Source organism: Balaenoptera borealis (assembly GCF_965194805.1).
Source record: "Balaenoptera borealis genome assembly, chromosome: 3".
NCBI lineage: Eukaryota > Metazoa > Chordata > Mammalia > Artiodactyla > Balaenopteridae > Balaenoptera > Balaenoptera borealis.
In genome coordinates this window covers 141556084-141570630 of record NC_138866.1, presented here as the reverse complement: position 1 = coordinate 141570630, position 14547 = coordinate 141556084, and the positions used below count along the sequence as shown (strand labels likewise).

At 47.5% G+C, this 14547-nt stretch overlaps 1 protein-coding gene across 1 annotated transcript in view; it reads left to right on the top strand.

Moving 5' to 3' along the window:
- ST8SIA2 (ST8 alpha-N-acetyl-neuraminide alpha-2,8-sialyltransferase 2) overlaps nt 1-14547 on the top strand; it is an 87438-nt gene that overhangs the window by 31683 nt on the left and 41208 nt on the right. Inside the window, exons 2-5 of the mRNA XM_082388945.1 lie at nt 2244-2306; nt 4359-4487; nt 8565-8822; nt 13088-13381. Coding sequence (XP_082245071.1) covers nt 2244-2306; nt 4359-4487; nt 8565-8822; nt 13088-13381 — 744 coding nt within the window. The remainder of the gene's footprint in view (nt 1-2243; nt 2307-4358; nt 4488-8564; nt 8823-13087; nt 13382-14547) is intronic.

Genomic DNA, 14547 nt, shown 5'->3' with positions numbered 1-14547 from the left:
AGAAACACTAGTTAAATCCTGTGGAAATTTATAAGTCAGGGAACACTTACATGATTTCCCTCCAACTCACCTCCAGATTATTAATCAACTGCTTCAAACCATTTACTGAATTTCTCGTTGATAATGATTTTTTAAAATCATACATCAATTCTCATGTGCAGCATTTCTAGACAATCTTTTTTGTTCCATTAACCTTTCATTAGTCTTGAGCTATGACCACACTTTTAATTACTGTACTTGACTTAATATCTGGCCCAGCAAGTCTTCCCTCCCCCAAGGAGTGCTGATTTTGAGGACTGGGGTCAGGGTCAGGACATGTGAAAGGTCAGTGTCATGTGGACAGCAGTGGGCCCAGGAAAGCCCTTGGGCGCTGACCTAAGTAGATTATGGTTACAGGCCAGAGATGGCCAGATATTCCCAGACCCTTGAATTAGAAGTGTGAGAATGCCGCCATCCCAAGGGTAAGTGAAGAGAGACAAAAAAAGAGATATTATGCATTGATTTAAATGTGAATAACCAATGATACTCTGTGTAATTAAGAATTAGACTGGGTGTAATGAAATTTGAGACCTGAAGGGAGACCTGAGATGAGGCACTGGGTGAGTCATAGCACACTTCCTGTTGCCTGGTCATCCAGCTATGAGGCAGAATATTTCCTGTTGCCAAATAATGTTGAAAGGACATTTCAGTCTATCAGGAAAAGACACACACACGCACACACACACACAACCTTATATCTACAAGTATGTGAATCCTAAAGAAAGCAGATAAAAAAATCCAGATTTAAAACCAGTGAGGAGTTAGGCATTAACTTCCTCCAAAGAGTTCTTATTAAATCACAAGATTCTTTAAATATACAGCTTTTGCAGTGATTTTAATTATTTCTTTTCAGTGTACCAACACCTTGGCTGAAAGGCTAGATAGAACTTTTAAAAAATGATAGATGTTAAAAAATGATAGATGGTCTTATTTGCAAAGCAGAAATAGAGATACAGACGTAGAGAACAAACATATGGGCCAGGCGGGAAAAGGGGGTGGGATGAATTGGGAGATTGGGATTGACATATACACACTATTGATACTATGTATAAAATAGATAACTAATGAGAACCTACTGTATAGCACAGGGAGCTCTACTCAGTGCTCTGTGGTCACCTAAATGAGAAGGAAATCCAAAAAAGAGGGGATATATGTATACATATAGCTGATTCACTTTGCTGTACAGTAGAAACTAACACAACATTGTAAAGCAACTATATGCCAATAAAAATTAATTCAAAAAATAAAATAAAATCACAAAAAAATTATAGCTCTCCAAAAAAAAAATGAAAAAAGTGTGAAGAAATATCTCCTCAAACCACATATCCTATAAATCAGTGGTGAAAAGATTATTTAACTTAATAAAAATAATTAGTCTGACATACAACTTTTAAAAAAACACACACAGAGCACAAAGCGGGCTGGGTACCAGGGACAGATGGATTCATCTCTCCCCTGGCCCAATGTGATTAGCAAAGCAGGGTTAAACTTCATGGCCCCCAACCAGAATGGAATCTGACAGAACTGAAGAGATGGTGGGGCTGGAAAGGGCCTTAGAATGCTTTTACTCCAAAAACTTTTCCTCCAGAGGAAGAAGCAAAGGACCCCATTACTCACCCATCTCCTGCTCCCTGGTAAAGTGACACCACTTAATATTATTTTTCCTGCCCCCAAAAAGCAAATCATTCTCACATTTGGTTGGAGGCACTGGTTGAGTCAGTCTTGCTGCCTCTGTTGGACTTCTGATGTCTCAAGTTTGGAGATAATATGATGGACAACGTCTTACCACAGGTGAGTGACGGCCAGAGAAGACCAGGGGCAAATGGTGAGTCAGGCTAAAGGAAATACTGAGTCATGCTACAGCAGGTGCTGAGTCAGGCTCAAGAGTGCTAGCCTATGGGATTAACCAGAGGAGACAAAGGAGTTTGTCTCAAAGCTCAGATGAAATTCTCAAGTGGAAACCTTGGTGAGAATTGAAACAATGTTCAGGTGAGAGGCCGGGGAGGATCTAGAAGGTCTACTTCCTTGAAAATGCCTGGGTTTGTGGCTGGGCCAGGAGGTTGCCCATTTCTGGAGAGGCCTAGGTGAGATTTCATTGTCCCTCTGTAGTTCTCCAAGGCGGGCTGTGAGATCTCCTGGCAACTGAAGGGGGCTTTGCAAAGAAGAGCTGGGTTTATAAATAATGCATTTCCTTTGTCTTGCAGGAATTCTGGAGGCAGAGGTACAATCAGATCAGCTGTGAACAGCTTACATAGCAAATCTAATAGGTTTGTAAATTAGATTTTGTGTTCATTTGTTTTTGCTGTAAGGCAGCTATTAATCTGCTTCTCCTCTTTGCTGGATGGTGCCCTTCTTACTTAGCAAAGAGATCTGTTTCGTTTCACTTTGGCTTTGGATTTCCCTAATCATTTTTGGGGAGGAGCTGTCGATAGAAGAGCCCGTGAAATGGCCTAAGGTCTAGAGGCTGCAGAGATAGAAAATCCAGATGGGTAAGAGTCTCTTTCTGCAAAAGAGCCCACTCACTTGGAGGCACTTGAGCCACCAATGAGCTTATTCATAACTTGAACTTTTGCCGAATAATGGAGACTCTGAAAGGAATCAGGACTTTCACCCAATTTCATTGTGGTAGATGGCTTGTCCAGGAGGTAAAGATGGAAAATAGAGCATTCAGGAACTTTGCTGAGACCTCTTAAAAATATTTAGGATGTCAATTCAGAAATGTTAACCTTGATTACTGAAGGCACACTCTAAATTCTAAGAGTGTTTCCTCGAATGACAGTCTTTGGCCAGAAGACAGCTTGATACAAGAGTGTGAGCAAACGCTTTGCAAGCCAACAGACTCAGGCTTGCCACTGGCTCTGGTTGGACCATGCCCAGTCCCCATCCAGAGGATATCTTCCTCTTCTATACCTTCTTTCTATAAATGGGGAAACTGAGGCTCAGAGAGATAAAGTGATTTGCCCATAGTCATACAGCTTATGAAATCTTTCCACTACACCCTCTGCTTCTGTTCATGAAAACAGCAAAAATTGCAAAGGGTCAGGTCTTTTGTTTCCTTTCATAGGTTCCCTTTAAGCCTGCAGGCTGGAGGAATACATCCACCTTACTCAAAACCCTTGAATTTTCTGTTCTCTGCAAAAGTTACATATTTTTGAATCCCAGACAAGTAATATCAGCCAGAGGAGTCAGGAATATTGGGAATGGAGGTATATGGGGAGAAAGTGCACCCCCAAATAAATTCCTTTCTACCTACAAAAAGCAAAATAGAGCATTGGGTTTAGACCTGTTAAAAGGATTTCATCTTTTTTAACTTGGCTGTTCCAAGATAAATGCAGAGGACATAGTTGTTTGGTTTGAATTCTTTAAAGCTCCAGAATTTGGCATCAGAAATCCACTTATCATTCTAACTGAGAGAATCTGCTGTCAGCACAGACAAAAGGAACTTGCGATGTGACCCACATGCATCTGTGTGCATCCGGCAGAGGCAGGCTGGCTCTTACACTGCCTTTAGAGATGTAATTGTAACCTAGTTTCATAGAAACCTACTAGCATAGATTTCAAACGTCTGAATTCAAGCGGGTCCTGTAATGCCTGAGTCAGGTGGAAAGATGGTATGCACCCAGAATTATGATTGGCCCCGGGCATTCAGAGCCAGCCAGCAACTTCATCCATCCAGGCAACCACCAAGGTCAAATTCAAATTCAAATTCAAATTCACCAAACACTTATTTATTTAGCGCCTGCTATGTTAGACCATTGGGGAATATAGAAATGAGTGAGGGAACTCCCCTGCTTACAGTCTAGTGGGAGAGAGAAACAGAGCACGGATGACTCTGGAACTAGACAGACGTTCGAAGTGGCATCTTACAAACGAGGGATAATGAGATAAAGCTACATCCCATTGCCCCAATATGAGTTTTTGTTTCCTCTTTATTAAGTTTGTAAACCATCTTATGATACTTGGTTGTTAATGCAACTGCTCTTCGGAGTTTCACAAAAGCGGCTTGAAGAAGTATTACTATTACGACAGTGACGGCTAGGTTTCACTGGGAGGAAACATCGGGGGCTGGGGGTGGGGAGAAAGATAGTTCATCACCCCCTTCCTGTCTCCCAGAATATATGTAGGTAATACCTGAGAGAGAGAGTTGGTGCATTCTAGAAGATAAATAGACTTCCTTCCCTTCTCAGGTAATAACTGCAATTTTGCTCCTCCGAAGAAGTTTACATTCCAGCTTGTGCAAAAACAAAACTATTAGACTTGTCACTGGCTTGCTAACAGATCATGTCTCCCCTCTTCCTCTTTTTTTATCCCCCTTCCAGAGCCGAAGTTGTAATAAATGGCTCCTCGTCGCCGGCTGTTGTTGACAGAAGTAATGAAGGCTTTAAGCGCAACATCCAACCAGCCTCGGCCAAATGGAGACACAACCAAACGCTCTCTCTGAGGATCAGGTAGTGGTAATTACCTCTAGGACAAGAGACAGACTTGGCCTTCTTTGGCACAAATTGCCACTCTCCATCATCTAAAGAAGTCAGGATAGACATACTATGTTTACCTCCCGCTGAGGCAGGTTTCATCTCTAAGTGATCAATTGGAAATAAAAACCCCAGTCAAGCCCGGCAGCCCAGCACACGTGTGCGGCGACTCGGGCCGGGGAAGTGACAGGAGCAACTGGCTGAGGTCCTGGGTTTGGAGGGAGTGAGGCTCTTGGGTCAGCAGCAGTGAGAGCCTGGGGCAGGGGGGGCGGGGATCACAGACGGCTTCTCCCAGAGGACCCCAAAGCAGCAGTCCTTGCCTGACATCCACCCGCTTTCGGCGGCGAGGGTCCTCCCGTTTGTCTTTGGAGAGCTGTCTCCTCCCGCAGCCCGTGTGGCTTGAGTAGGCAACCACTCCCTGATGACATGAAGAAAAGCTACAACTGGGCATCAGGTGACCCAGGAGCCGGTGGGACACCTAACCGCAAAGGGAGAGGTCTGTTTCAGCCAGAGAGCAGCTCTTGTCCTGATCTTTGCAGAGTGATGTTTCCAGAGCAGCGCAGTCATTGCTGGGTGGCGGGAATGGGGAGCTGTAAGGAAGGGGTTCCAATGTCAGCACTTTGGCCACTTGACTTTGACAGAGCTGTGATAGACGCAGCAAAGAGTGGTCAGTATAACCCAACCATTCACTTGCAGACATTTTGCTGGGAGCCAGGGGCGCTGACATGAATCAGACATGCTGGCCGGAGGCACAAATGTAACAAAGATTGAGCAGGGCAGTGTGATGTACACATTAGGCGACGTTGCCTCATATAAATAGGTGGAGATAGATCATACTGAGGAGAGTACTCCATCTTGTAAGGGGACTAAGAGGGCTGGCCAGGAAAGGCTTGCCGGGAGCAATGGGTTTTGCAGGATAATTAGGAGTTTGCCAGGCATGCCAAGGTGCTGCCTGAAGTCTGGTGTTTGTGCTGTGTTGCTGGAGCACCCATCAGGAGGAGGGAATGGGGGTGATGAGGTCAGTGAAGTAACCAAGACCAGACGGGAAAGCCTTGACTATCACAGCCCGCCTTCCCAGCCCATCATCATGGAGAGGAAGCTGAGAACAGGGGGCTGGGGCATGGCGGTCAGCCTTGACCATAACCACCGAGAGTGTCACCATACAGAGCAGGGAGCTTCCCCCTTCAGGTGGGCTCACGGTCCAAATGCCCCCACCCCCGGGTTCTTGAGGCTTGGATTTGGGTCCTGAGGAAGTGTGGGGAGTAGAGAGGTGTGAGATTGGAGCCCTAGCAGCTGAGAAAGCATCTGAAGGAGCTGACTCCTGTCACCACCATTCTGCCTCCCCTCATTCAGGGCCTCTTCTGAGGGCCCCTGGCTGGGCCCTCGGCCTTCGTCTTACACCCCAACAGCTGCCAACCTGCGTTACTCACCCCTGGTCAGCAGCCCTGTGGAGCGCGAGCCCTCGGACTGCTGTAGCCAATTTCCACCAGCTCAGTAGCTTCGCACAAGAGAAACGTATTCCCCTATAGTTCCGGGGGCCAGAATTCTGAGCGCTCCCTCCGAGGGCTCCAGGGGAGAATCTGTCCTTGCCCCTTCCAGCTTCTGCTGGCTCCAGGCATTTCCTCCCATGTAGCCGTGTCACTCCTGTCTCTGCCTTGTCTTCACGTGGCCTTTCGCTCTGTGTCTGTGTATCCCCTCTCCTATCTCTGAGAAGGACACTTGTCATTGGATTTAGGGCCCACCAGGGTAATCAGGATGATCTCGAGATCCCTAATTTAAATACATTTGCAAAGACGCTGTTTCCAAATAAAGCACCTCACAGGTTCCAGGGTTAGGAGGTGAACATATATTTGGGAGGCCACTATTCACCCCGCTACACCACCTGTGAGTGAAATCCTCCTGCCAGCACAAGCCCACCTCAATCTCCACTCACTCCTTCTCCCACCACTGGGTAGAGAAAAGGATATTTCCCCCTTTCGGAGAAGACCAGACTGTGGCCGGCATGGGGATCCTGCAAACACACAGCTACCTCGGCAGGAACAATGTGCCTTCACCCAGGGGGGAAAAGGGTTTCCTTCATCTTCCTTCGATTAGTCACCAAAATTATTCATAACAAAGATTCTGTGAGTGATTTGGAATGATGTTTAATAATCAGTAGTAATTTCTCATAATTAGTTAGAAATTAATTCATCCACAGAGGAGTTTATCTATGGGCTTTCTGGGGGCTCTCTTTGCTTTTAAATACTCTGGGGGTAAGTAATTGCAAAGGTTTCAGCAATTTCCAAACCATATTAGTTTGTAAAGTTGTGTCATCCTGGGTAAAGCACTATAAATAAAAACGATGTTTTCTGTTGTATCTCTGTTTTCCATCAAGAGATACAAATTATTCATCAAGAGTGGTTTCCCCTGCATGAAAGCACGAGATCCAGATTATTAATAAAACAAGACCAGTGGAAGAGGAGCATTGTGCCCTGTCAAGCATTCTAGGTGCCCCTTGGTGACGCCAGAGGCTCCCAAACCTGGACCCACCTTAGAGTCCCCTGCGGAGCCTTTGAAAGCGTGCTGAGACCCGGGCCACACTCAGAATCAGGATTTCTCAGGCGTCAGCCTGGAGCTTCTGAATTCTTTATAGTTCCCCAAACAATTGAATATGCATCCTGCTGGGATACACCACAGGTTGTGACCATCTCAGATCACACAGGCTCTCAGGGATCAGTGTTACCATCTGTGCAATGGGACAGCCACCTTGCAAATCCTCACATTTGCAAAACGTGTGAAGGTCTTGTTCCTCTGGGGCTTGGTGGAGAAGAACAGCATCATTGTGACTGTTCTAGATGGGGGCTCACGAGCTGCAGGAAATGAAATTAATTCCAGGTGATCTGGGTACCAGATTTCCTTCTCTGGATGACTTGAATCATTTCTAAAAATCTTTGGGGCAGTTTACACAGTTTTTAAAGTGAAACCTCCAGGTAGGATCCTCACCTTCCTGGGGGCAGGAATAAAACTCCCCTGGTGATTCTGAGAGGATTCTTATCCCTTTTCTGACCACATCCCATCCCATCTATGTGCTTTGCTAGGTGATTCTGGAGATTTCCCCCTAAAACAAAGTCACACTGAAGCCCAGAGAGCTGTCTTTTGATCACCTTTGTTCTGAAACAACACAAAGCAACGCTGCTCTGTGGGACCAGAGAAGTATCAATATTTACAAACTCCAAACAAGACAGCAGTGTGGAGGGCCAGGGAGCACACAGCACAGAAAGGACCAGTGCACGGACAGCAGGCCATGTTTGCAGTCCTGCAAACGGGGAGTGGTTGACACACCTCACAGTGTCCACACACCCCCTCGTCCCCTGGGAGGCCCCTGTGCCCAGAGAAGGCTTCCAGGGAAGAAAATAGGCCCCTGAGGAATGAGGGACACCTGTCATTCTGGTTTCCAGGTCCTAAATCAGAACTGCCTGTCAGATGGTGGCCCTGAATCCCACTCAGAGAGGGGAGTATGACATAGGATGACCATGGTCTGGGTTTGCCCACGACTCAGGTACAGTTTGTCCCTGGGGTACAAGGCTCTCAGTCTAAGACCATGCTTTCCTAGGCAAACCAAAATGGCAGGTCACCCCTCCTTCCAGGGCCCTTCATGATGAGCTCACATTCAGTCCTGATGAAGTCATTTCCCAAGGCAGGTATCCTATCTCCTAGAGGGAGGACCAGATCGGCCTTTGGGCCATGTTGCCAATCTCTTCCCAGAACCAGAGATTGGAGATTCTCCAGTCAAACACACAGACGGGATGAGATGTGGTCAGAAAAAGGATACAAATCCTCTCAGAATTACCAGGGAAGTTTTATTCCTGCCCCTAGGAAGGTGAGGATCCTAACTGGAGATTTTACTTTAAAAACTGTGTAACCAGAGATTCTCGGAGGGCATCTGACCTCTAGCTGCCCCTGTGTGCTGGGCTGCATCAGCCCTGCAGGGTGACCAAGGAGAGGAAAAGCCAGGTTGGCAAAGGGCAGGTAGCAACAGGAGACTTTTTCCTCATGTGTGTTTGGTTTTCGTAGGAAGCAAATCTTAAAGTTCTTGGATGCTGAAAAGGACATTTCTGTCCTCAAGGGGACCCTGAAACCCGGAGATATTATTCATTACATCTTCGACCGAGACAGCACAATGAACGTGTCCCAGAACCTGTATGAGCTGCTCCCCAGAACCTCTCCACTGAAGAACAAGCACTTCGGGACCTGTGCCATCGTGGGAAACTCTGGGGTCTTGCTGAACAGCGGCTGCGGGCAGGAGATTGACACACACAGCTTTGTCATCAGGTAACCGCAGTAGGTGCCCTGGACACAAAGTGACAGGCATATTTAAGTTGAGCATTGCCAGTCGTCCCAAAAGGTTGAAACAAGATTAGTTGGGTTAGTCCCCTTTCTCAACCTTGACTGTCCATTAGAATTGCTCGGTAGCCTTGGAAAGTTCCAATGTCCAGACTGCACCCCAGACCAATTAAATTCGTCTGAGGGGTGGGGTCATGTAGCCCAGGAAGCCTGAGGGCTTCTGGTGTACAGCCAAGATTTTTTTTTTTAAACATCTTTATTGGAGTATAATTGCTTTACAATGTTGTGTTAGTTTCTGCTGTATAACAAAGTGAATCATCTATATGTATACATATATCCCCATATCCCCTCCCTCTTGCGTCTCCCTCCCTCCCACCTCCCTATCCCACTCTTCTAGCTGGTCACAAAGCACTGAGCTAATCTCCCTGTGCTATGCGGCTGCTTCCCACTAGCTATCTATTTTAAATTTGGTAGTGTATATATGTCAATGCTACTCTCTCACTTCATCCCAGCTTACACTTCCCCCTCCCCATGTCCTCAAGTCCATTCTCTATGTCTGCGTCTTTATTCCTGTCCTGCCCCTAGGTTCTTCAGAACCATTTTTGGTTTTTTTAGATTATATATATATGTGTTAGCATATGTTATTTGTTTTTCTCTTTCTGACTTACTTCACTCTGTATGACAGTCTCTAAGTCCATCCACCTCACTACAGATAGCTCAATTTCCTTTCTTTTTATGGCTGAGTAATATTCCATTGTATATATGTGCCATATCTTCTTTATCCATTCCTCTGTCGATAGACACTTGGGTTGCTTCCATGTCCTGGCTATTGTAAATAGAGCTGCAACGAACATTGTGACACATGTCTCCTTTTGAATTATGGTTTTCTCAGGGTATATGTCCAGTAGTGGGATTGCTGGGTCATATGGTAATTCTATTTTTAGTTTTTTAAGGAACCTCCATACTGTTCTCCATGGTGACTGTATCAATTTACATTCCCACCAACAATGCAAGAGGGTTCCCTTTTCTCCACACCCTCTCCAGCATTTATTGTTTGTAGATTTTTTGATGATGGCCATTCTGACTGGTGTGAGGTGATACCTCATTGTAGTTTTGATTTGTATTTCTCTAATGATTAGTAATGTTGAGCATCCTCTCATGTGTTTGTTGGCAATCTGTGTATCTTCTTTGGAGAAATGGCTATTTAGTTCTTCTGCCCATTTTTGGATTGGGTTGTTTGTTTTTTTGATATTGAGCTGCATGAGCTGCTTGTATATTTTGGAGATAAATCCTTTATCAGTTGCTTCATTTGCAAATATTTTCTCCCATTCTGAGGGTTGTCTTTTGGTCTTGTTTATGGTTTCCTTTGCTGTGCAAAAGCTTTTAAGTTTCATTAGGTCCCATTTTTTTATTTTTGTTTTTATTTCCATTTCTCTAGGAGGTGGGTCAAAAAGGATCTTGTACAGCGAAGACTGAGAACTGTTGGTCTAGAACAGAGGCAGGCAGACTATGGCCCATAACCTGTTTTTATCAGTAAAGTTTTACTGAAACACAGCCATGCCCATTCATTCTCATATCCTCAGTGGCTGCTTTCTCACTGTGATGTAGAGTTGAATTAGTTGTACAGAGTTGAAGAATTGCAACAGAGAGAGCTTATAGCCCACAAGCCTAAAATATTTATTATCTGGCCCTTTGCAGAAAAAGTTTGCTGACCCCAGGATAGAGCCCAGTACAAAAGGTTGGTTAAAAAAGTCTCCTGGGCTGGCCAGTTGTTGGCCCAAGTTTGGAAAACTCTTTTAAGGTGTACTCTACTAGTACCTTTATTCTCCTGTAGACAAAATCTGGGAAGTGAGGGGGCGACAGAGAAACTTGGATTTGTACTTGACCATCATCCTCTCCAAAGAGAGAATGAGCTCTCATTCTCATTTCTCATTTTCCAGTCGCCTGGGGACACATTTGGACACAGTTACTCACGGCCCTGTTACCTGACCCCCAACCCAACTCAAAAACAAGGCCTTGCTGTCCTCTGGTCAAAAGTAGGGCACACAGAGCCTCGAGTTTCATCCCAAACAGCGCCCCAGCACTGGCAGAACCGCATCTCACGTTTCTATCGGGACTCTCTTGACGCAAAGAGAACCTTGTCCCGGGCTTTGGGAAGCGGCCTTATCACAGAGCTCCCTGGACCTCAGGACGTGGGATTAGATGGTGTGCTGACTCCTGCATTCACGGTGATGCACGAGCTGCTGCAGCCCAGCAGCCATGCTTGTTTTAGTTTGTTGTCCTTTGCCAGGTTCTGTCTGTGCCTGGCGTACCCAGTGGTTCAGTCCTGTTTCTCAAAGCTCTCCAGTCGAAAAATTGGGGAGGGAGGGGAGAGGGGAGAGGAGAAGGGAAGTGGCAGGTTTGTCTGATTAGAAGCCAGAGAAGGGGTGAGGGTAGTTGGGGAGGGCGTTAAAGGTATGGTCAGAGGGCAAAAGCTGACCCTGGCAGGGTCTGATCACCTCCTGGGGAGCCTGGCGGCATTGAAGGCGACCTTCCTGACCTGGTTTCCGTATTGAGTTTTCAGTGCTCCACCCAGCCCGGCCCCAGGCTTTCCAGGGGCCACAGCAGATTCTAACCAACAGTTTTTTGTTTTGCTTTGTTTTGTTTTTTTGACACTTGCACAGCAAGATGAGTGGTATGATGTCTGGAGTCCAGTCTTGGCTCTGCTGCCCACTTGTCACGTGACTTGGAGTGTGTCACTCCCCTTTCTGGGCCTCAGTTTCATCATCTGTAACCTGGGCGGTTGGGCTGGCGGTCTCTGAAGTCCTTCCGTTAGGCTCTAGCCCAGTGTCTCCAAACATAACCAGCGAATGAATCACCTGAGCTTATCAAGATGCAGAGTCATCAGGTCTGGGGTGGGGCCCGAGACTCTGCATTCCTAATACCCTTGTGCCAATGAGTGGACCGCACTTTGAGAGGCACGGCCACGGCGTGCTCTGCCTCTCCCAGGACTCACGTCCACAGTGGTCCACGCGCACTTGGAAAAGAGAGACCTGAAACACCACGGCGAGAGCCACTTAGAACAATGTGTGGCTGTACTTTGACCTTTACTCTATGGCTCTCACAGATCTGCATGTCTGTGGGGCCGACTTGTGTGGTCTTTCAGGATAAAAGTCATATGGCGCCACTGTGTACAGACCCCCACTGGCTGCCAGGTGGCAGCATCCCTGACATACAGGCCCTTTGCTATCTCACCTCGCTTGCCTCTCTCACCCCATCTCCTCCACACAATATGCCCCCATCAGAGCAAATCACCTGCCTTCCCCTAAATACCCACACTGCTTCATGCCCCTAGGCCCCTGTGATACATTTATTGGGCTTAAAATGCTATAGCATGATGTTTCCTAAGCTGCCTGGTTATAAGACTAAATATCAATTCCTCAGCTCACCTGCTGGATCTGGACCTCCAGGTGAGGGACCTGGGGATTCTGTATTTTTAACCACTGCCTGAGGTGATTCTTCTGCTCTTGCAAGCTGGAGAAACACTCTCCTGAGGTGCCTTATCCACAAATGGGCTTCTGCTCTTCCATCCGACTTCCCGTGATGGTCACCACCTCAGGAAGACCACCCGATGCTCCTCCTCCCCGTGAGGATGATGGTAACAGTTAACATGTACTGAGCTCTCACTGTGGTCCAGCAGCGTTCGAAGTACTGGGTGTCTAGGGACTGCCTTAATCCTTGCGAGGGGATGCTGTTGTGATCTCCATCATAGCTAAAAAATCCTGTCGTGGCTGATCCTTAGACAGGAGGAAGCTCTCAGAAAGCACAGAGAGGTTGATCAGGTTACCTAGAATCACACAGGAGGAAAGTACCAGAGCTGAATTCTGAACCCAGGAGTGTGTCTTCAGAGCCCTCACTCTGTCACCTAATGTGACCAGGTCACACCTGCCTATAGCATGGTCATCTTGTGGGCTGAGGGCTGACTTACTTGCTTCCTTTCTTCTCCATGAGATCCTGAACTCCAGAAGGCAGGTGTTGTATAACCCCAGGGCCCAGCAAGGTTCTATGTATGTGCTAAAGGCCCAGTAAATATGTGTGTCAGGAGAAGAAGGAACAGGGATGACAGGAGGGCCTGGTGAATTCAGGAAGATGCCCTGGGTCTTTGTTTGGGGATGAGGAGAATGCGAGGAGAGATAAAGGAGGGATACAGTTAAGTATAAGCAACAGTGCCTCAGCTTTCCCGAAAGGACCATCGCTGCCTTTTTCTCCGGCAGGTGCAACCTGGCCCCGGTGCAGGAGTACGCCCGGGATGTGGGGCTCAAGACAGACCTGGTGACCATGAACCCCTCCGTCATCCAGCGGGCCTTCGAGGACTTGGTCAACGCCACGTGGCGGGAGAAGCTGCTGCAGCGGCTGCACAACCTCAACGGCAGCATCCTGTGGATCCCCGCGTTCATGGCCAGGGGCGGCAAGGAGCGGGTCGAGTGGGTCAACGAGCTCATCCTGAAGCACCGCGTCAACGTGCGTACTGCGTACCCCTCTCTGCGCCTGCTGCACGCCGTCCGCGGGTGAGCAGCCGCGGGGTGCGGGGGGGGTGCCTGAGAGGCAGTTTTCCTTTCCCAGGTGCGTTTGCAGCCCAGCTCCACCACTCACTCGTTGTCTGACCTCTGCAAGTCACCTGGCCTTTCTGAGCCCCCCTTCCTGGAGAAGTAGGTTGGCAAATGTGTGGCATGTGGCGTGCCAGTTCTGAGCAATCTGTTGCCCCCACCCAGAGAGCTGTGTGGAGAATGACCCTCGGACAGCCACTGTGTGGAGGAGAAACCATAAGGGGGCAAAAATGAAAGCAGGAATGTCTGTTGGGAAGCGGTTGCAGGAGTCCAGGTTGGGAATCACTGTGGCTTAGACTGGGACCGTGGTGGTAGATATGCAACAGTTTGTTCAGATTTGCTAGAACATTTGGAGTAGAGGCAGCAGGATTTGCTAATGGATTCTATTTAAGGACCTCAAGGGGTGAGAGAAAGAGAGAAATCCAGGATGACTGTCAGGGTTAGAGTTGGAGCAGATGCGTGGACCGTGGTGCCATTCTCTGTGATGGGAGAGTCTGGAAGAAGTCTGTGTGTGTTTGGGCATGTTGAGGAAGAGAGCTCTTTCTTGGGCATGTTAAGTGTGAGATAACCTGTTACAAATACATCCCATGACACTCCTGACTGCCAGCTTGGCCCTGCATCCAGTGGTCCATCCAGCCACCTGGCAGTTCACAGTCCTGCTCTGGTGACATAAGACAATTTCTGGGGGACATTGGAATGATCTTCACTGGGGCCTTAGCCTAATTTGGTGTGACCGTAGGAGGTCCTCTGAGCCACCCAGAAAGGACTCTTGCTGTCTTCATAAAGGTGACCCCTGACCTGAGGCACCCAAGCCTGCGAACAGCACTGGTCTAATTAGGATGGGTATCAATACAGAAACCCATTGCCCTCAAGAAAGACCTAGAGAGACATTCAATGAGAGGCAGCCAGATTCGTGGCTGATGGAGAAGCGTGATATCTGTATGGACCCAGGCTCACTGGGGCTGCATTCTGTATCCTGGAGGTTGACCTTTCAAGCCTCCCTTTAGCACCCACTTCACCCCCTCACGGAGAGGGGCTGCTGCAGCAACCCCCATCTCATGGATTTAGGCTCCATGCCTTTAACATTGTTCCTTCCTGGAAGGAGGAAAGTCTTTATGTGGTTTGGA